General features: G+C 25.9%; 3 protein-coding genes across 3 annotated transcripts; 1 reads left to right on the top strand and 2 right to left on the bottom strand.

The window, feature by feature from the left end:
* The first annotated feature begins 2,480 nt into the window (after nucleotides 1-2,480).
* LOC132917535 (uncharacterized) lies at nucleotides 2,481-6,911 on the top strand. Its single transcript, XM_060978317.1, has 4 exons — nucleotides 2,481-2,771; nucleotides 3,544-3,654; nucleotides 3,733-3,891; nucleotides 6,632-6,911. The coding sequence occupies exons 1-4, from the start codon at nucleotides 2,626-2,628 to the stop codon at nucleotides 6,825-6,827; spliced, it is 612 nt and encodes a 203-aa protein (XP_060834300.1). The 5' UTR covers nucleotides 2,481-2,625; the 3' UTR covers nucleotides 6,828-6,911.
* Nucleotides 6,894-8,091, bottom strand: LOC132917537 (mpv17-like protein). The gene is made up of 5 exons (XM_060978318.1): nucleotides 7,932-8,091; nucleotides 7,706-7,857; nucleotides 7,543-7,637; nucleotides 7,348-7,460; nucleotides 6,894-7,279 (listed from the first exon to the last, which is right to left on the bottom strand). The coding sequence occupies exons 2-5, from the start codon at nucleotides 7,832-7,834 to the stop codon at nucleotides 7,053-7,055; spliced, it is 564 nt and encodes a 187-aa protein (XP_060834301.1). The 5' UTR covers nucleotides 7,835-7,857; nucleotides 7,932-8,091; the 3' UTR covers nucleotides 6,894-7,052.
* Nucleotides 8,092-19,295: 11,204 nt separating this feature from the next.
* LOC132926423 (zinc finger protein ZFP2-like) lies at nucleotides 19,296-22,140 on the bottom strand. Its single transcript, XM_060990812.1, has 4 exons — nucleotides 21,952-22,140; nucleotides 20,457-21,091; nucleotides 19,760-20,376; nucleotides 19,296-19,694 (listed from the first exon to the last, which is right to left on the bottom strand). The coding sequence occupies exons 1-4, from the start codon at nucleotides 21,984-21,986 to the stop codon at nucleotides 19,419-19,421; spliced, it is 1,563 nt and encodes a 520-aa protein (XP_060846795.1). The 5' UTR covers nucleotides 21,987-22,140; the 3' UTR covers nucleotides 19,296-19,418.
* Between the last annotated feature and the right edge of the window lie 221 nt (nucleotides 22,141-22,361).

Below are 22,361 nucleotides of genomic sequence, written 5' to 3'. Positions count from 1 at the left end.
AATTGGATTCTGCTGAACGCAAATTTGCTATATGAAACAATACATAAGAGTCGTCCTCTTTCTTCCTATGAAAAGATTTATATGCGCTAAAACCTAAAAACCATCCCAATATTTTCCAAAATTACTTAAATATACGCGCTTAGATTCTATAAAAAAAAAAAACATTTATTTCTTTAATCATAACTAATAATAAACTATGAACTAATAATTAATAAAAAACTAATATAGGTACTAGGTATGAGGTACCTGATAGAAAAATATCATTACAATTTACCAATTTACCTATCTGTACCTAACTGTTGGACATATCCAGGTAATCCGTATAAATGTATAATTATTATAATACCTAAATATATTAATTTATTTCAAATAATTTTTTTTTTTTATGTTGACGTTGTTGACAGTAATTAATTTCGAAATTCATAAAAAATACCTACATTTTTACTAAAAAATTTAATATACATAATTTATTAATATTATTGAATAAGTCCTTAAAGATGAGAGAGTGGCGTTTGAATCTCAAGTTTGGTCATCCAAATTTGTGATAATCAGTGCTAAATACGTATTAGCATATAAATAAATTCTTATACGTATTTATGTTTGGCGGGGCTGGAGAAGTGTTTCTCCTTATGCAGAATCTAAAAGATGCAAAATAATTGTGCGAATCACGAGCTTTGTATAAGCTAATTATTTGCATAAGAAATTACAATATTATGAATGTGGAGGGGCAGGGAAATGTACGTTATTTCAAAACAGCCGTTATATAATACTAAAATTAAAAATATAAAAACAGTACCTTTTTTTGATATTATTATATAAATTATTTTTATTAAAGTATAATATTTGTATATTATAAACACAATGGACATTTGTATTGGCATTATTACAATAAACTTTCTATCAAATTAAAATGATAGGGGTCATGAAAGATAAGGGTGTAACACGATTGTGCCCGCTCTAACTTTTTTAGTTGTACGGACCACACCAATTTTGTAAAAAAATCTTTGAAGCCCACTAATGACTAAAAGTACACCTATATGTATACGATATACGTATAAATGTATAATATATATAATATTATAAAGTATATAATAACATTATTTTATGCTAGCTCCATACTCGCGAGGTCGCCTCGTCGAGTTAACGCGAAGCGAAGCAGACACGAATGTACACTCAACACTCTCGTGTAGTCTAGTCACTAGCCTCTAGCTGTCTCGTGACTCGTGCTTCACTTATAGTTTTTCTAGCGGTCGTATAAAATGGACATGGTTGAAATAACAGCTGCGGCTGCATTGTGTGCATACAGTTATTATAATTTTCTTTATTTAAGCCACTCAAAAAAAATTAAACAACCCAATAAGTGGAGATGGTGGATAGCAACAATACACAGAAACAGAACAAAGTAAGTTAGATTGATATTAAGTATTGACCTTAAGAATAAAAATGGTGGAGAGAATTATATTTTGTACTACATTTTATTTTCTCACAATATTTTTCTTTCAGGCAAAGCATGAAAAATGTATTAGTAGAATTATTATATGAACCTTCGGGCGAGTTTGAAAATTTTACTCGAATGCCATTATCAGATATTGAGTATTTACTCTGCCAAAATTTCACCTATTATTTCAAAACAAGATACTCGACTAAATATAAACGTTATTAATGTACCTACTAATGTTAAAATTATATGGTCTACGGCCTAGTTTCACGCTGCCCGTTGGCCCATGGGTTGGGAACCGATGATTTATTTTAATATTTAATCAATCTATGGAAATATTCACTAAAAGTGTTTCATATTTTCAATATCAATACCATAAAAGCATGTCTTATAATCAACCAGAATATAACAAAATCATGAAATTTAAAATAAATCCACACTCTATTAAAAAGTAGTATAATAGTAAATATTAGTAATATAACGCCAATAGCGGATTGTTTTAAGTCTACTATGGATATTTTTTTATGACTTAGATAGGCACTTAGATAACTCGTTTAAACTTTTAAAGCATAACAAATGAATAATACATAATATATATAGGTATACTGTAACTACCGTAAAGTGTATAAAGTAGTTATTAACGAAGTAATGACTAAAAAGTTGAATTACCAGTCTCGTTAGTCGTTATTCTGGTAGAATTTAGTTCGTAGTTCATAATAATCATTAACCTTTGACAGGCAAGGCTATAATCTTACATAAAGAGACAAGGCTGGTCACGGGTGACCCAAGTATTTTTTATACATTTTTACAACTATTTAAAAAGTTTTGTTTATTTCATATTTCACCTTAAAAACATTTTTACACAAGCATATTATACTATATACTACATTACTGTATATCCATAAGACATTAAGACCATTACCAATATTACCATAATACAAACATTTATGTACAATAGTGAAAAATAGTAATCTGTAAGCAAGCTGATAGCCGACCAATGTCTTATCAGTTTATCATGTTTCGGCTTATCGCTACCTTTGTTATCACTACGAAAAGACCGCGATAATGACATAAACTTGTCTCAGTGGACACTGGACACCGGACTCTGCTAGAGCGACTCATGTTTGTCTCGGTGAATAAATACCATAATATTATCCATATTTTATTTTTACTTCCAATAATACATCATGTACGAACTTTTAAATGATATTTTGGAATGCATCGAATTTGTGTCTAGAAACGTGTTGTCTAACCTCTCAGAAGCAGTAGAAACATGGGATCGAAGCTCACAGTTGTATGCAGGCATTGTTGAAAAAATTAACGTGGCTTGGAGGTAATAAAGAATCATTATGGGTTGATATTTGAATTTGAAGAAATATTGTTAAAGTTAAAATAACTTATTCAATTTTGTATAGATTTGTATTTGTTTAAATTTAATGATATGACATTAGATAGCCAGATAGGTACTTACATTGATAATTTACTCATCAATTAGGTACTTCATATAATATGCAATAATAGTAATATAATATCAAGTAAATAATTAAAAAAATTAACTGCATTAAATACAAACCAAACATTCAATTATAAATTGAAATGAATAATATTAATAATAATTGGTAAACATAAAAAAAATAAAATAAAATACGTTTAAGAATTCTCTGTAACAATTCAAAAATGTGTATTATTAAGAATTTCATAAATGGATATTTATGTATAAAAGTTGTATTTAAAAACACTTAGTACTATACTTTTTATCTATGTCCAAGTTTATTAAAAATAAATAAATATTCTTAAACAGTAAAATAGTACATTTTAGTAAGTAATGTTACTAAATTTATTGATACCTAAAATAGTTTTTTGTCATGTCTGTTTAATACATAAATTAATCATGAAAGTTTAATATTTGATGGCAATTGAAGCTTTGATAATTGATTTTTATCTGTTCAGCGGATGTGCAAAATGCATCCCTCGTTAACGACGACATGTTAAATACCCTACATTAAAATTGCTCATTTCTTACCCTTACCATAGAATATAAAATACTATTCTTAAATTAAAAAACTGAATATGTTAAAAAAATAATACCGTATTCATTATTTCAGGGCTCCTTTGGATTCAGATTTTTTAGAAGAATTCCCTGATATTAGAAATAAAGTGGCAAAAAAACTTGAAGGGCTTGGAAATGACCAACTTTCTGTATTGCGTTTACTTATGTAAGTATATTCATAATAGATGTATTATTGTATAAAAGAAAATAATCAAGTTTGTATTGAAATTGTATTTTTTATTAGTGGACGCATGTTTAACATAAATGAATGTCTCAAAATTAAATTGAATAAAATTAACAATAAACTTGAGCAAATATCATTTGAAGAACATAATGAGCTTAAGCATTCAGTCCGTGAACATGTCATGTGGATAGAAGACTGTTGGACATGTCTTCATTGTTTGTATCCTTTTCTACTTAGTTATTTAGTATATAATCACAGAAGAAAGTGCAACTGCTGGATACTATTTATCATCTAGTTACAAATACTTGATGTTGCTAAAATCTTATCTCGAGTCTGACAAAACACTTTGCTTAAATTTTTTTAATAATTACAGTGGAAAATCCTTATTATGAAATATCACAATAATTCTTATTAAAGTGGTTATTATTGTAAGTGTATTTTACTTAAACTAAATTTAATAATATTAATATTAATAAATACAATTATTTATAATCATCAATATCTTCATTAATTCTAATAATATACAACATAGTCACATTGAATTTTCCCATTTGTGTTGTACACTTGGAACTTCAATATGTATTTAAACTGTTAGTAACATCGGTATCATGTTTGTTATATAAAAACATCAAATTTGTTATATGAAAATAAATTTTATCTTTAGAGGATAATATTATACACACTTGTGTTGTATCTGTCTTACTAACATACATTATAGTAAATTTTTGTTCAGTAGAATACATTTTATATTGTTAGCTTTAATATTGGAGTCAATTTACCTTTTATTAAACTTAAAAGGTAAAAATATTATCTATGGGCCTATGGCATCTATATTATGATATACTTTAAAATGCTCATAACTCACTTTAAAATTATAGTATTAATAAAATCATAATATGCGATGCCATAGATAATATTTTTACCTTTAAGTTTTAGAATAAGTAAATTAACTTCAATATTAAAGCTAACAACATAAAATGTATTCTACTGAACGCAAACTTGCTATGATGTATGTTAGTAAGATAAAGACAATACACACGGGTATAAAGTCCTCTTAAATGATAATTTAAAAGGTAGGTTATAATTTCCAAGTACATTTCATAAAATTAAAGTTCATAATATGGAAGTTTCACAGTATTTTAATTATTTGTTTCTAGTTAAGAATAAAAGTATACAATATGTAATTATATAAATAATCTTTGACTGTCATTCAATGAGAGTAGACATTGTGATAAATTCTAACCAAGTATATTTTTGAGCCTTCAAATTTCTCTACGTCTACAAATAGAACTTTTTACCTTCAAATTTTAATAATATTAGGATTTCCCCTAATGTAATAAAAAACATTTTCAAATAATAACAATTATTATTGATACTATCATAATAATTAATAAAAACCAATTGATTTTATAATTTAATCATAATGTAGTTTTAATCTGGACACCTTTATAACATATAGGATTTAATTTATCTATAGATACCTAAATCCTAAAGTAAAAATATTTTGTGTTACACATTTTAAATTCTTATTGTTATAACAACATTTAAAAAAACAAAATCTTAATCAAATTTAGAACAGATTAAATATTAATTTAAGTTAACGGAATATAAATGTCTTAAGTATTTGATTATCTATATCTAGAGCAATTAATATTTAAAATATATTTCTGGTTAATTTAACATTTCATGCATTATAATATAATTTGATACCACTAAATTATAATATTTGTTTTTTTTTTTTTTATATAAATCAGTATCAATGGATATAACTATAGTCAAAAAAGTATTATACAACCAGGAACTGAAAATTGAAATATGTTGTGATGGTTTAAAGAAAAATATATTTCCTAACTTATTTAAATGTTTACAAGTTTCAATTGTAGTTTTATATGCTATCTACTTGAAAATAATATTGAATAACAGTATATATACACATTAATACATTAAATGTATATTTATTTTTATAATAACTAGTATAATTATTAATGAATTTAGATATTATTATTATTTCTATGATTCACTTTTTTATTTGTAAACTCATGTTCATTTTATGTGGTACATCCCTTCTATTGATTATTATGATTTGTCATTATTGATAATTTTGACAAAATAGTAACTAAATAAATTTTGTTATTTCGGTTAGTTTTTTATATCTTCAATTTTATCTTAGTATTAATTTGGTTATAAACGTTTAAGTATAACAGTAACAAATGTATCATGAATGTCAATCAATTTAATATAAAAGTAAGTTAGAATAATAGGTATATTATTATATATATTTTTTTTTATTTCAGTATTACTGGTAAATCCATGACATTACAACAAAAGTATCCCTGTCACCGGTACTATTATTTTGACTTAACAGATCAAATTTTAGTTTTTTTTTTCTTTAGATTATTTTATTATATATTTAATATGTCAGTGATTTTTTAGATTCTACATGAATATTTAATTGAATTTACTTATGTATTAGATACTACATAGATACAGTAGATACTGTTATTACTTATTAGTAATAAGTTATTACATTTACATGTTATTAATATTTAAGAAATAAGCTACCTTTGAATTATTTTTTTTATTTCATATATTTATAATACTCCACAGATTAAATAACTATATATCAGGGGTGGCCAGCGAGAAGAGACTCGCGAGCCACCAAATATATAAATAAATATAGAAGAGCCAAAATTTAAATATATAGGTTATAATTATATTTATATAATATATACATAAATTCGCTGGCCAAGGTTTGGCCACCTCTGCTATGTATAATCATATATTATGATTTTAACTTAAATTTGCATAAATATAGAATACATTTATACAATAAATATTTATATTTTTGGACGTTTTTCTTGTTTTAGTAGTGAACACTGAAATAAATAAATTTTTTATAAAGTCATGCATTTTATAATCAAGTTACAGAAAAATTACTTTCCTTAACCAATATACTTAGATATATGCAACTTGATTTTGCAATGATGTCATTAGTTGTATTAGATGAAGAATCAGCATCAAATCTAGTCAAAGCAATTCAACAAGATGAAAAGGATAGATCAACCATACAAAAATCACAAATTTATATGCAAAGCTGCTTAAGTTTAATTAAGTTTATTTCAAATAAAACTAAGATTAAGCAGCTTTGTGTATAAATTGTATTTCCCTTTATATTCTTTTTATCTTGTTCCTATAAAATATAATGCGAAAAAAAAAATAAATAATTTTCTTAAAGCTCATTTTATTAATTGTATTTCTATTGTTTTTATCGATAAAAACAGTCTTAAATTATAACAGTTAAAAGACTAATAATATGAACATATAATGTAGGTACTGAAAGTGATTAATATTTGATACCAACGTTTGTGCATTTTAATTAACTATTCTTGTTTAATGGCATTGTAATCATTTCTTTTGATCCAGCACAACATATTTATCCATATAAATGAACACATTCCGACATAAATTACACGAGCAGCTGGCGGCACCAACATGAAATTAATAGCTTGTGCTGGCAACCAAAACACACAACTAGTTTTGAATGTAGGAATGAACTTCTGTCTGCATTCTTCAAAAAGATCTTTTTTCCCCTCAAGAAGACTCATAGCTATAAACAATAAAATACAAAGAGTAATTAGATAATAGACTTATATTTATATTACAAATTTAACTTACTAACGAAGAAAACTACGTAAAATGGTGGGGTCATGATAAATTGATCGATTAATAATTTTTTGACAATAATTTTTGGTGCAGTACCCACAAATGCTTTGTCCAACCATTTATACCTAAAAAAAAACATATTGTTTTATTAATTAAAAAATATATAAACTATTAACTAAAATGGTTTTGAAAAATGTGTTATATTACCAAAAGTATAAAATGTTTGGACTAATTAAAGTGCCCACTATGGCATATCGTCCTAATACATCTATGTCAATCGGTTCTTGTGGTTCAGTTTTATTCTATGAAAATGTTAAATGTTTAATTTTAGTAAAATATTTAATACAATGACGTTGATTTAGTACTTTACCAATATACGTTTAGTCAATATTTGCTGTGAAAATTCCGCTCCGACACACATTGTACCATAGACTGTTGAATTAGCTATCATTGGATATTTTCTAAAAGTTTCCTTCACTACTCTTATTATTCTTGACATTTTTGAAAAATTATTTTATTTTTCTAGAATTAAATGATTTAGGTTTAGATGTTTATAATTTAAGATTGAATTTATACTATGTATAGATTCTACTCACCTAGAATTATTAAACGGTAAAAAATCGTTAAGATTGGTCTATAACCTAGGTATTACCTACTATACATTTAAATAATTTAAAAGTATAAAGTAATTTATTTTTACATAATATTGTCGCACCGAATTCGATACTACTGAGATAGCATGTGTAATGTGGTTTTGTTTCGTTTTATAAGTTCCCCCACGTTTTTTATTGGTTTCATTGTAGTGTTCTAGCGCTGATGGTGTTGATTTCGAGTACAGTGTAATAGCTAAGGTACTTCATTATAAATTAATTCATAATAATCCACAGTCCACAGACGATTTATTTGACTCGTAGACGAGTACAAACTATGTATTAGTAGCCTATAGGCTATAATAATCACCAATATTAGCTAATTTATAAACAGTCGAACAGATAAGTAATGAAAACGCCAATTGATATTTATGTACAATGTTGGTATGTTAAACATTCGTCTAGTTCTGTTTCATTAATAACAATTTTATTTCAAATTTTCCCTATTCAATTACACGAATTAATTCCTTAAGATTTAAATATGTTTATTGAGTGCAAATTTAAAATTATATGTAGGTATCTATTAGTCGTAGGTTTTAGTTTATTTCCTATGTGCGATACCGCATAGCGCATACCTACACCAGGGATGGCGAACCTTTCCGTACCCACGTATTAAATCAAAATTTTAGTTTTATTTTATTTTATTTGTGTGTCAACTAATTTGAAAACCCTTTTTTTAAACTTTCCTACATCTATGGCTTGAATGATGAAAACAAGTCAAATATAACATTATTAAAATATAAATGTTATATACATGCATTTATAATGAGAAATTTGTTGCTGAATTGTATTGGCTAATGAATCAATCCTCGGACTGTATTTAGTTGAATTAAGTTGAGCACAAATGCTGTACTTCAATCTGTTCCAAGACTATTCCTTATAGTTGACTTAATTGAATTAATTGAAGAAAATAGCTGCTCGCACATATAAGGAAATCCAAACATTGCCAATAAAGAAATTGCTAGTTTCTTTATTGAAGTAAATTAATTTGGAAGACTTCCACTCAATAAGAATCAAATTTTCACAATGATTATCAAGCTCATTATTCAAATTAATAAATTTATTTCTCCAAATATTACTTCATTACCTCCATTTCTAAATTTTCAATATTTAGCCACTCAAAAATACTATAAGTTTAAGTTCGTAAAATTTAATTATATAAGGATTTATTAAAAATCTAAAGTTGTTTCTAGATGTCGAAATTGAGAAAACCTGCTTGAAAACAATTCGGATGAATTTCCTAATATTTTTACATATTTTATAATTATTGATTTCGTATTAAGCTGATAATCTTCAAAAACCTTTGAATTTATCAATTGCTTTTTCAAATAATTAAAATATATAAATTTTTCATTTTTTTTTTTAAATTTAAAAATTTTTTTTTTAACAGTTGCGGGTGTCACTTAAAGATTGTGCACGTGTCATAGGTTCGCTATCCCTGACATACACCATTGAATTGTTTCATAATGATATACAATGGTCGTAGAGGTTGACTATTGAGTAGTTTTATTATTATTTCTGGTATTATCGTTGAGCATCTATATAAATTACACTAGAATTATAACTTCTGATCACAAAATATCCCATTGTAAATATACCTATTTAAATATTTAATAATAAGGTTAACTGCTTGTTTAATTAGTGTGATGTACGTATATAAGATCAAAAATGATTCCATACAAGTTAAAATTTTAAAGACTATTGATTAATTGCTGTGGCCATACAAAAATCAAGTAAAATATAATAATATTAATTTGGACCTCCGAATAAATTTTACACACGGGTCCTATTGAGTTAATAGATGCGGTACTGGCAATCATACTGTAATTAATTATCATATTTTAATATTTTCTGATGTGAAATTTGATAAATTGTTACAAAGCACTGTCTCTGGCTCAGAACGAAGAAATATTAAGCACTGACCATTGACGTTTAACCATCTATGAAATGTATATAGAGTGATATATATAGAGTGATTCTTTTATCGTCTATCGAACTTTATTCAAAAATTTATTAACTGTTTTGAAAATATTTTTTTACATAATTAACAGTCGAAATAAAACATGTTTTTACTATTTTTTATCGTAATTTTTTTAAGTTATTTTAACTTTTTTAACGACAACACCTGTATTTTTAATTTTATATTCTGAAATAGAATATTTTTTGGAGTACTTTATAAATTTTATATAGTTTAATTGTTTAATATATTTAAAAAAAAATCAAAAGTCTGACAAGTAGCTTAATATGAGTTATAAATATTTAAAGTGAGCGAAGTAGTAGACAAACATTTCGTCGGGTATTCTCGTGCCTATAGATCTCCACTTTGCTCATCTAAACTTTAAATAGGTACATATAATTCATACATTAATTTATTATTCGTTAGAATTTCGATTTTAATGCATCGAAATATTCTGCTACAGATTACGAAATTTAAAATGTTGTTTTATTTCGACTAGAAATTATATAAAAAAATATTTTAAAAACCGTTAATAGATTTTGAAATAATGAGTGTTGATCGATTAAAGAATCACCCAGTATACATATACGAGTATAGTTAGGTTTGGTATCTATACTTATATAAGATATGTACAGTTTATCTTTTGAGTACTTCTTTGCTATATTATTCGTCGGTATACTGCGTTCACTGAAATTATACCTATATTATGTCCTTTACCTACGTTCTACATTGCAAAGAGAACGCAATATACTCGCATAATATGTTATCTTCACATAACGAACGTACCACACTATAAATTAGTGTTAAATGACCAAATAAACCAATTGTGTGATGTTACAGCTGTTAAGTATTAAAGCGAGTTGAGCTGCTTTAAAGGTAAGAATATTATCCATGTTAGTACATACGTTAGTTTTTATTATATTTTAATTTTATAATTGTGAATTGTGATACACAGAAAAAAATAAGAAAAAACAGGAATCTTATCGAAAAACCAGTTATTGTCAAAATCGATTTTCTTATTTTATTAATATAATACAAAAACGAAGAACGGTATAGATAATTTAAAATGTCACCAAATGTTCATTTTTTGTACACTTGGTATAGTTTTCCAAGTATTTCGACTGGGCTATTTGTAGACTAAAACATTTTCGAATCTTTTTTTCATGTATATTATGTGTACCTATATTATATTATCGAAAAAAAGATGTTTCACTTGGTCAAGATTTGTGAATTGTGGGAGCTGAAAAACTAATATAGGTATATAAGATAGTTACTGAAAACTTTTCTAATATATAATTATATTTTTGCAACCACTTATAAAAATATAAATTACTTCTACTATATCAAATATTAGCTAGTATGAAACACGGTCTTCTCGTGACCTCGGCTAGCGAAAAGTGAAGGTAATTTTCAACTTTAAAAATAAGGCTTACATACCTCAAAAATTCAATAGTAATAAGAAACCCAATTGAATAGTATAGAATTTCGAAATATTAATTGTGAAATAATATAATTATTAATCAATGAAGTTCTTAATATGAAATTATTCAAGACTCTAGATTCTAGAAGAATAAGACTATGTCACTATGGTATACCTACTTTAAGTAGATGGGTACAAATATTCTGCAAACACATAAATTTTAATTAGGTACTATAATTTGGGTATAAGGTACTTGTTAATGAAATATATAGAATTAAAAAAATTAATGTACAGGGCCCATATTAATAATGTAGTTTTATTACATTTTAAATATTTGAAACCCCTCTCTTTCGATTAATTTCTGTGTATATAATATGTTGTATATATTTGTAGTTTCGACCTGTATAAAGTTATTGTAAAGCAAGCAGATTGAATTTAGACTGATTAACATATCATAATATGTGTGGGGAAAATGTTTTATTGTTTTATAACGACCTGCAGGATATGGAAATCGTATTCAACAGTAACCGCTCTCCCAAACGTGTACCTATATATACGTGCACAGTATGTATATATACAACACATAATAATCTAAACACACCGGCGATATTATTATTCAAGGATTAATTCATTAAAAATTCAAAAATGTTTTTAATTCATGAGAAAATAATAGTATTAGGTTATTTTTGAAACCCAACTATTTAGCCTATACCTAATGCGGCAATGTTAACAAAACGTCAGCGCGTGCCTAAAACGTAGTTAAAACTATTATCTAAACAGTTTAAACTATTTATGTCTATGGATGTCTACCATTTTTTATTAAGACGTCACATGTAAATTTTGTATTAATTGTTGGTGATGATAAGACGATTGTGGAAGCGTTAATACTCGGTTAGTCGGTAATGTATTTCAGCTTCTTCGCGGACTAACTTTAATTTTAGGAAGGTTTTTTTTGATTTTTTTCGTATTTTTATCCATTTCTTAGTCCATTTTAATTGGGTATTTATAAATGTGCAGTTTCTGTTGATATTATTATTAAAGTTATGAGTCGGCGTAAATATTAATATAAAGTAAATTTAAATTTAAAATATTTAATATCAGTTCCAAAAATAATACTTGAGTACTAACACTAATCACTACAAGCTACTATTGCCAAAGTATATTACTATATTAACTTATTTTAATATGTATATAATATATGATTTCATATTGTCTGTAATCTGTACAGCATTCTCTATAATATAGTAGGTATGTATTTTATAAACAATATGCCTATAATTTCTAAACGACGATTTCGACCAGGAATTAATTCGTCAACCATACGATCATAATAATATCAATATTATAATAAGTAGTCAATTATTATTCAACAAATATTAATATAAGGGAATCGAGTCGAATCCACCGATAGTTTTGTAGATTATTTTAACGCATAAATACGTGATTATAGTTATACATGTATACTTAAAACGTATGTGTACCCACTGGCTTGCATAGTTGTATGTTCCAATAAATTATTCGGTAAAAAATACAAATAGATCGGTATTCGATAGACGTAGGTACATATATCAGCTGTATTGCATTTGTTTACGTTTTTCTTTTTGAAAATCATTATTATATACATTTTAATTTTTAGTTAGGTTAGATATCATTACACAAATTCTATAAATTATTTTCATTTTTCATGATTTTTGTTGCGTTTATATACCTAGTACCTAAAATATTTCTAGTTTTCTTAACTCTAATCAGAAACGACAGAAACCATACGTTTTAATGGTTTCTCATACTTTTACTGTATATCTTGAACGCAATGATGTTTTTTTCAGTAGGTATAATATAATAAGCGGAAATATTGATTATTTAAGAATTATATAATATATATGTTTGATCTTTGATATAATGATATCCATTTAATAAAAATAAATAAATATACTTTTTAAATATTTACTTAAATATCTATATCTGAAAATGATTAAGAAATGTTTTATTATTTTTTCAATTGCCAAGTCTCGAGGAGCAACGTTCAGCGATATATAGGGATCTCCAATAATTAGTCCAATTAATATTTTTAGAGGGTCACGTTATTAATTTTAAAAGTTGTCTGTGACCATTAAAATGCTGTATTGAACTAAACGTGTATACCCAAAGAAAGTATGTAAAGAAAAAGAAATCAAATAAAAATCAATGAAAATCTCATTTAATTATAACCATCAAAATTCAAAAATAATATTAAAAAAATAAATGTTTTATCTGCGGGTCATATAAACTTTGTCCAAAGCTCACGGATCGCTATTTAGTAACCCCTGTATCTGCAGTGCAATATATTACTCTGTATGGCTGTGTACCGCACATTCTGAACGTATATCGCGGCTGGTGCAGCGGTATACTGCAGTACAGACACATTATAATATACTGACGGCGATAGTTTTCATACAACCAATTACGTCTATTGACTGTGATGTGATAATACTATATAGTGCGTTCGTTTTCAATTGAATTCAGTATTCACAATATGATGGCGAGACTGTCGTTCATTCAATTTGCAACACGATTTGCTGTTCAAATACGGCACGTCATAATACAAAACGAATATTATATGAGATATTATTATATTAATGATATTATAACATAATATTTTAATATTCAACCATTCAGTCGTGTGAATAACTCATTGAATTGGTTTATGTCACTATAAATTGTTTAAACAATATTATATACAATTTAAACTTCCCATTTATTTATAATTGAGTAATTAATATCGGTAATGATGACATTCGAAAATCAAAAGTTGGGCCTAAATCACTATTACGACCCTCTGAAAGAGGTACGAAGGATGAGTACTAAAGGGAAGAAAGAACATATTTCATAATTATATAATTTTTATTAAAAATATAATTCAGTATATGTATATACAGCCATATCGCCCATATCTACAGGTAAACAGTGGCGTAAATTATCTTCAATTTCCGATGGTGCAGATGAGAATTAATATTTTAATTTCTAAACCATCGGCAATCAATACACCAACTTTTTTTGTAAATCCCCGCCTAACGAAAAATTTATTTTCCTTTGCCAATTTTTTCTTTTATAAGTACAATTAATAAATAAGTATTGACTTATTTCAATAGTAAAAACTTTATTATTATAACATTAAAAAGAAGCAATTTACATTTTTTTATTTTAAACCTAATTGACGTTTTCTATAAAAACATATTGAATTTAATTCATCGATTACTCGGTCGAAATGAATGCTATTACTTTTTTCAAGTTGTAAAGTAGCTAAACAACTTAGTGGTTTTTGCGTCGTTCCAAAGTATGTTTGTTGCTGTAAGCAGGGAAATTATCATTCACAATAACTTGCTCATTGCTGTGTTGGTGTTGGTATGATTAAAAAATTGTTATTGTTTCTGTCATTAATCGAAAATGTTTTTGTCTTATATATTCTATTCTTACTTCTAATTTTCCAAATACTGAAGTGTTACCACATTTTTGATTAAACATTTTATTAAAAATGCTTAACTCTATCTTCAATTCATGCGTATAGGACAAAGGTATTGCTGGAAAATGGTTTACGTAGTTATACGTAGTATAATTAGTATACAAATATTAAAAACGAAATTTGTACGGCAATTACAACTGTATCTATACAGTGTATACTTATCATATTTGTTTAATAATCAAATATAAAGTCATAGTCTTTTGAAAATAGAAATTATAAAATGTTTTATGATTTTCTGATTGAGCAAAAATATAAATTTGCACTACTCAATTTATGTAACTGCGCGTATTGTCATCGACACATTGAGGTATATATCGTAGATATGTGTACCTATATAGGTAAACCGTAAATAGCCACATAGGTACTGTTTAATAAATATATAATACAGTATATTTTTACCTTTATGGCTTTATCTATCTATATTATATTTAATACTTATAATATGAACAGTAAGGCTTATGTATTATTGTAACTATGTAATGCATATATTTTTTATGTAATATAATATGTACACTGTGCATATTATTATATTAAGTATTAGACTAAAATATTATTGAATAGCATTCTTTTAAAATCACACGTTATATGGACCTATCATCTATATACGATGTGTCGATGTTATATGTTTGTAGCGTGTTAAATCTTATAAGGATTTGATTATGTATTACTTATTACATCATAAGCAATATATCTAAATCTAGAATGGTAGTAGGAGGTACATATATTTTCTAATACTGTAGTAGACAGCAGTGTTCTGTTGACTATATTATATTATTATATATTTATATATTATATATATTAAAATTACAAAAATGAAGAAAAACAACATGAGTTTGGTTAGTTCCGCCAGCGATTTTATTTGTTTAATAAAGTAAATTAATATACTAAGACAATTTGCATCAGTTGAAATAAAAATAGTTGTTCATTAAAATAAAAACATAAGTTAATACACAATTATTGTAAAATGGTCGTGTAGCATGAAGATGCTTTGGACTCAATAACGGCTATGGTATATCTGAAAATGCTAGCTGCATGTACTAATGCGGACTCTATGTCTAATATTTCAGTCACCCATCACTAAAAGCATTTTTTGCTTTTTAGTATTATATTTTTAATTATTAAAATTTAAAAATATACTTTAGTTAATGCTAAATTATTGCCTAATGGCCATTACCTAAACGGCTATACCTACTTATCCACTAAGCGCCTTTAAAAAAAATTGGAGGCCGTTTCGCCACCGCCTTTCGATTACTGCCTTTACCAAGCCACTATTTTAGTAAGCTATATACATTTTGATTTCATATTAATTGTCAACAAAATAATAATTAATAATATAAATATATAATAATAATTAGCAGGTATCAGTTAGTTTAAATTATAAATACACACACACACACATATATATATATATATTATATATACTCTATATCATGTAGCCATGTAGGTTGTATCGATTGCGTATATGAGCGGAGCCCCGATAATAGGGTAAATCTGAAAAACTATAATTATTTAATTAATTATTTTCAGTAAATTATTGTTTTTTTAATAAATACTGTCAATATTAACTACGGACTACCTACCTACTGATAAATCAACATGCTACTCAATTTTTATTATATACCAGAGCAATTATAATGGAAATAATGTGTATTGGTACATGAACATGGTACCCACCTGGTTAAGTTATAATAATTAACAATAATTAAATTATAATTTATATTACATAAATTATTGAAAAACAATTAAAAACAAATCTTTAGTGAAAAAATAACCAAATAAAAGTATTTACCAATTGACAATTTTTTTAAAAACTATTATAAGTTAATGGGTTATAACATGTATATATCTAACAAATATTATTAAATTCTGAAATTTTTGTTCTGTTCAGAAAATCAGGTTAAATAAATAGTAAGTAATAGTAAGTTTGTATGGTTATAGACGAATAGATGTTATAGTATACTCAATGTTATATTGTATTTATATAGTATCTATTAATAGTTAGAGTAATTAGGTACTAATTAGTATTAGTAGGTAACTATATTAAGTACCAGGTACCTACTACCTAGTATAATAAATATTATCATTTTTTCCTTGTAAACATAGGTATATCGAGCAGTTTTATTTAATTTAACAAACCTAATTTATGTAATTACTAATTGATAATTATGTATATTAAATATCCACTAGGTATAACTATGAATATAACTTTTTATAAATATTAATTTTCTTATAGTTATTAAGCTAATAAACTAATATATAAATATATAATTATTTAATTAAGTTAAGTAAATTAACTTTTCTTGCTTTGACTTCAGCTAACTGATTAATGATTTAGCTAATATCTAGGTTATTAGCTTGTTTTTTTTTCGATGTTTGATATAGAAATATTTAATGCACTACTTTGCTCCATTGAATTTCTTAAATAGTTTTTTTTAAATAGGTATTTTCTCAGCTGTAGATATATTATTTGTTTTAACAATTGTTATTGCCTACTGTTATTTTTATTTTTTAGGTATTTGTTTGGTAGGTATACAATTTTTTTTATAAATATGTAAATATTAAAAAGCTATGTTTTAAATTTGCACATTACCTATACGTTCAAGACAAAAATATCAGTATTACCTAATTAGTTTGTAATATTTAACTTCGTATTTTTTTAAATTATGTACATAATGTTATAGTACAATAATTAATAATATATTGTGGTACTTCATGTTTATAACATAGAAAAATCAGTATAAGTATATCAATTGCCAATTATTCATTTTACTATTTTTACACGGAATTTAAAATAACTCTCTAGTCCGTAGAAGTTTAAGACGTTTAAGTACCTATTAAATTATTAAATATTATAAATATAGTAAATAGGTACCTAGTTAGAAGTATCACAAATATATCTATTGCTTATTTGTATAACACTTAAAATATAGGTAGGTAGTAGGTATAGGTGGGCACACGTGTCATGTAATCTGGTACCTACCTAATCATATAAATGTTTATGTGACATCACACTATCATAGTATGTGTTTGTTGTTTTTTCAGACTTATCTACTTTTATATCCATATAATTTATTTCTTATTGTTATTAATACCTGTATCATGAATTATAGGAATTTATAAAATTCACAATGACACAGCTAGTGCTATTCAGTTTTTACAAGTTAACCTAATAATAAGCTTGAATTAATTATAAAGAATAATATAGCTGCATTTAATATTTATGCAGGTAACCAAAATAAACATCGTGTATAACTAATTTTCATACTGGTCTTATTTTTTCTTATTATAAAATAAAGTTTTAAATTTAAACATAATTTAGATTAGATACATTTTTATATTATATTATATACAAATGACAATTTATATAATTTTGTAAATTTTATGAAATTATTTCTTACTTTAATAGGATTAAGATAGACAATAAGCTAATGATGCATTTAAAGCCATAGTGGTATATAGATATACTAGTGTGCATAAGTAATATCAAATGATAAAAGTGTAAAAGTTGCTTGGGGGGAGGCAACAATTTAAAATTACCTTGCAAGTAACTCTTAAGTGTATTATTTTTTTAAATAATAATTTATATGTTAAATTTTAATGTAAACTATCTTTATTTATGACAGTAACCATTTTTCTTCAATTATTGCAATCTATTTAAATTGAAAGTATTAAAGATATTTAGCAATTTATGATTTATCAGCAAATAATTAGATTTATTAGAGGTTGTAATTAGTTGATATTATTTCAGCTCTTACAAATAAGTTTTTACATCTTGAATGGAATGTTATTATTGAAAATGTAATAGATACATTATCCAATTTTTAAATTTAGTATTTACTCATAGAACTTGCAAACTTAATTAAAATTATAATTATAAAATAGAATTATAAAAATTATATTATAATTTATAATATTAAGTAGGTATATAATTTAATTGGAAAGTAGTTACTATATATTTAAGTGAATATAAATGATAGTTAAATAGTATTTTAAAATAATTTTTTCTAGTCGCATACTTGTTAATATAATCAGACTAATTTAAAAATAGCCATTTTATTGATAATTTTATGGTTTTTAAGAAAAATAATTATTTAATTTAGTTTTAATATTGATGAAATGTGTATGGTTCACTTCTCATTTATAAATAGATAATTTTAAAATTTTGAAATTTAAATTTGTGGTGATGAATCTTGAATTTTGTGTGCTAGTTATCTTAACAAATTTAATTATACCTATATGGATGGTTATAACCAGAGCTTTAAATTGTAATTATGTAAAATGTCAATGTGTCTCACAGTATTAAGATGATAATTAAAAACCCTAGGCCCTGGGCATATTTTGTCCCATTTGTCCTCCCCTAGCACCGGCACTGACTATGCAACTACATTGTCATTAAGCCAGCCTTGATAAAAGGTATAATGACAAATTTTCTAATTTAACTACATAACATAAAATAATATAATTTTTTTAAAATAAACCAATGATTATTGGCTATCAACAATATTTTTAAACATTTGTTATATTTATAAAACAAATTATTAAATTGATACAACTTGATCAATCATAGAAACCTTGTATAAAATCAACATCATATACAGTAACAGTTTTTGTGAATAGAATGTTATGTTCATGTCTTAAATGCTCTTTCATTTGCAATTTTGAGCTGAATTTTTCTTCACATTCTCCACAGTCATAGAAATCTGTTTTGCCATGTATTTTACGTTCGTGACATCTAAGATTGGATAATTGGAAAAAAGTACTGCCACAGAAACTACATTGAAAATCTCCACCATGCGTATTCAAGTGAGTTTTCAACGATGCACATGTAGCAACCTGTAATAATCAAATATTAAATAATTGTTATTATTAGCTACCTATTAAAATTGTGCAAATTTTACCTGAGCTGGACATAGATGACATTTGAATGGTTTATCTTCACTATGAGTGATTATGTGGTTTTTTAACGTATTAGAATGACTAAATTTTTTATTGCAAATATGGCATCCATAATTTTTTTCCCCACTATGGGTCCGTTGGTGAGCTACTAAGGTACTTAGATGTGAATAAGACTTGTTACATTCAATACACACATACGGTTTATCACCAGAGTGTGAGACCATATGATATTTCAGACTATTGTACCATTGAAATTCTTTATTGCAAATTCTACATTGATATTTCTTAATTCCATCATGTTTTCGCATGTGTTTATTAAGGTATCTTCGATTTTTAAAACTAAGCTCACAATAATTGCATTTGAAGGGTCTATCATTTGTATGCACATCACCATGCATTTTAAGTTTATAATGGCAAGTAAACTTTTTATTACAAATTTGACATTCAAAAGGTTTTTCACCAGTATGTGTTCGTATGTGTTCTTTGAATCTAGAAAATTGAGTAAATGTTTTGCTACATAATGTGCATTCATAATATTTTTGTCCAGATTCTGTATACAACGCCCATATGGTACCAGGCTTTGGGCTATCATAGTGCACTTTCAAATGCGTTCTTATACCTGAAAATAATAACCATGATATTATCAATAAATTAACTTTTATCCAGCCAATATAAATAAAATGATTTACTATACAATACCTCTTTTAGTATTGTAAATTTTGCCACATAAGTCACATTCAAATTCCATTTGATCACAGTTGTCTCTTCGATGTCTAACCAAATGATCGGCCCTAGTAAATTTATGTCCACACAACTCACACTGATATGGTTTGTCTCCAGAGTGACTCATCATATGATACTGTAAATTCCTGGCTTGTTTGAATAATTTATCACAAATATTACATTGAAATTGAATAATATTGTGTTTCACTTCAAAGTGGTCTTTTAATTCTTTTGTACTTTCAAATTTGGCGTTGCAAATATCACATATGTTCTTTACTTTATTTTCAAAACATTTTTGATGACGTTTCAAATGGAGCATAGCTAATGATGGAAAGAGATAGTGTTTATCACATAGTGAACATTTGAACACTCGTTTTAATTTCTTCTGTTTATTGATGTTTAAAGGTAACGCTATACAATTATGTGATTGGTGTTCATTCTCAAAAGTTAGTTCACAGCGTAAACATTTAAAAATATTACGGAAAATTAGATTTTTGTCCAAAAAATCCTTGACATCTTTCCCTGATATCAATTCTATATTTTCCTTGGCTAATATCTTTTTTTCATAAGATATAGTTGACAAATATTTATCACTGTCTCCGTCCATCATCCTAAGAATTAAAAGTTAATCATTAGATTATCAATGTATATATTATTAGTTTTTAGTTATGTATTTATTTTGTAAATGAAATCTGTTACTTAAGATCTAAGTTTTGTTTCTACAGCCAAGATGAGAAATTTAATTTTGTTTGATAATGACCAACTAAAGTGATGAAACCTCATATTATTATAAAATTTGCTAAACTAACATATTTTAGTCTATTAAAGACACCTTATAAATTGAACATTTTTTTTAGAACATTAATACATTTTGAATTGTGCATTTGAAGATATTTGGTATTAAGTATAAACTTTAAACAGAATTTATTGAAAATTTTAATATAAAATTAAAAAGTGAGATGTTGTTAGGTACCTATGATTAAAATGTATTTTGACAAAGTTGTATTTATAATTAAACAATATATTAAAATGTCGAATTAAAGATTATTTTAATTTTATTTAAGAGGTGTCTATTTCTTCATTCTAGATTTATGAGAAATGAAACTTCTTAAATTTCTATATTTTATCAATTAAATTGTGAGGCAGATATTCAATTTTTCAAAGGTATTAGGTAGGTAGTATTTTTTAATTGACTGCAATTGAGACAGACAAACTAAAATATATAAGTCTATTCTCTGTATTATATTTCTTTTGACCATCATAAAATTATATTATATTTCAATACTTCAGTTATTAATGTTATCAAATTTGTCTTTAGAAAATAATAAGGCTTAATCGGTAAAGTAAAATGTGAGTGTTCTATAAGTGATATAAAATATTGGAATTTATAACAACGACCACATATAAACTGAAATACAGGGTCGTCGATAAGATTGAAGTGTATCGATATAAAATCACTTTTTGCACTTACCTAGATGACGTGGACGGAGTAGCAATAGTTGACATAAATCGATGACAAATTTATAGAGACGACCGAATTACCATCGAAGGAAACGAAAAAAAAAAAATTAAAAACTAATTTTTAATACGAAAAAATCTTGAAAAAAAATATAATATTTTGATAAACAAACATTATACCTATTTTGTTTATCGTCCGGCGATGGGCGGCAGTTCATTTGTTATCAGTCGAACAGACGAAAATACAGAAGAAACCTCTGATAGTCTGATAACGTTCAGTGCCCGTCGCGCTAACAAATCTGAACTCGGTCGTAATCACGTAAATCAAGCCAATCGAGAGGTATTGAGTTTATAGTGTAACCGCCCGGGCCATGAGATTCCTCACTCCGCACTCGTGTGATTGTTTTCCAACGCGACGGAAAC

Source organism: Rhopalosiphum padi, chromosome 1 (assembly GCF_020882245.1).
Source record: "Rhopalosiphum padi isolate XX-2018 chromosome 1, ASM2088224v1, whole genome shotgun sequence".
Lineage (NCBI taxonomy): Eukaryota > Metazoa > Arthropoda > Insecta > Hemiptera > Aphididae > Rhopalosiphum > Rhopalosiphum padi.
Note: the sequence above shows the minus strand (reverse complement) of the source record. Positions and strands in the feature narration are given on the sequence as shown.

What these genes read in the sequence shown, in the direction of transcription:
- LOC132917535 (XM_060978317.1), top strand. Translation starts at nt 2,626, where the DNA reads ATGTACGAACTTTTAAATGATATTTTGGAATGCATCGAATTTGTGTCT. An exon ending in TCTGTATTGCGTTTACTTAT is followed by an intron (nt 3,655 to 3,732) that starts GTAAGTATATTC and finishes ATTTTTTATTAG; the next exon opens with TGGACGCATGTTTAACATAA. An exon ending in TGGACATGTCTTCATTGTTT is followed by an intron (nt 3,892 to 6,631) that starts GTATCCTTTTCT and finishes CAATATACTTAG; the next exon opens with ATATATGCAACTTGATTTTG.
- LOC132917537 (XM_060978318.1), bottom strand. Translation starts at nt 7,834, where the DNA reads ATGTCAAGAATAATAAGAGTAGTGAAGGAAACTTTTAGAAAATATCCA. An exon ending in TATTGACTAAACGTATATTG is followed by an intron (nt 7,638 to 7,705) that starts GTAAAGTACTAA and finishes ACATTTTCATAG; the next exon opens with AATAAAACTGAACCACAAGA. An exon ending in TTACGTAGTTTTCTTCGTTA is followed by an intron (nt 7,280 to 7,347) that starts GTAAGTTAAATT and finishes TATTGTTTATAG; the next exon opens with CTATGAGTCTTCTTGAGGGG.
- LOC132926423 (XM_060990812.1), bottom strand. Translation starts at nt 21,986, where the DNA reads ATGTCAACTATTGCTACTCCGTCCACGTCATCTAG. An exon ending in AATTTACAATACTAAAAGAG is followed by an intron (nt 20,377 to 20,456) that starts GTATTGTATAGT and finishes TATTATTTTCAG; the next exon opens with GTATAAGAACGCATTTGAAA. An exon ending in GTCATCTATGTCCAGCTCAG is followed by an intron (nt 19,695 to 19,759) that starts GTAAAATTTGCA and finishes TGATTATTACAG; the next exon opens with GTTGCTACATGTGCATCGTT.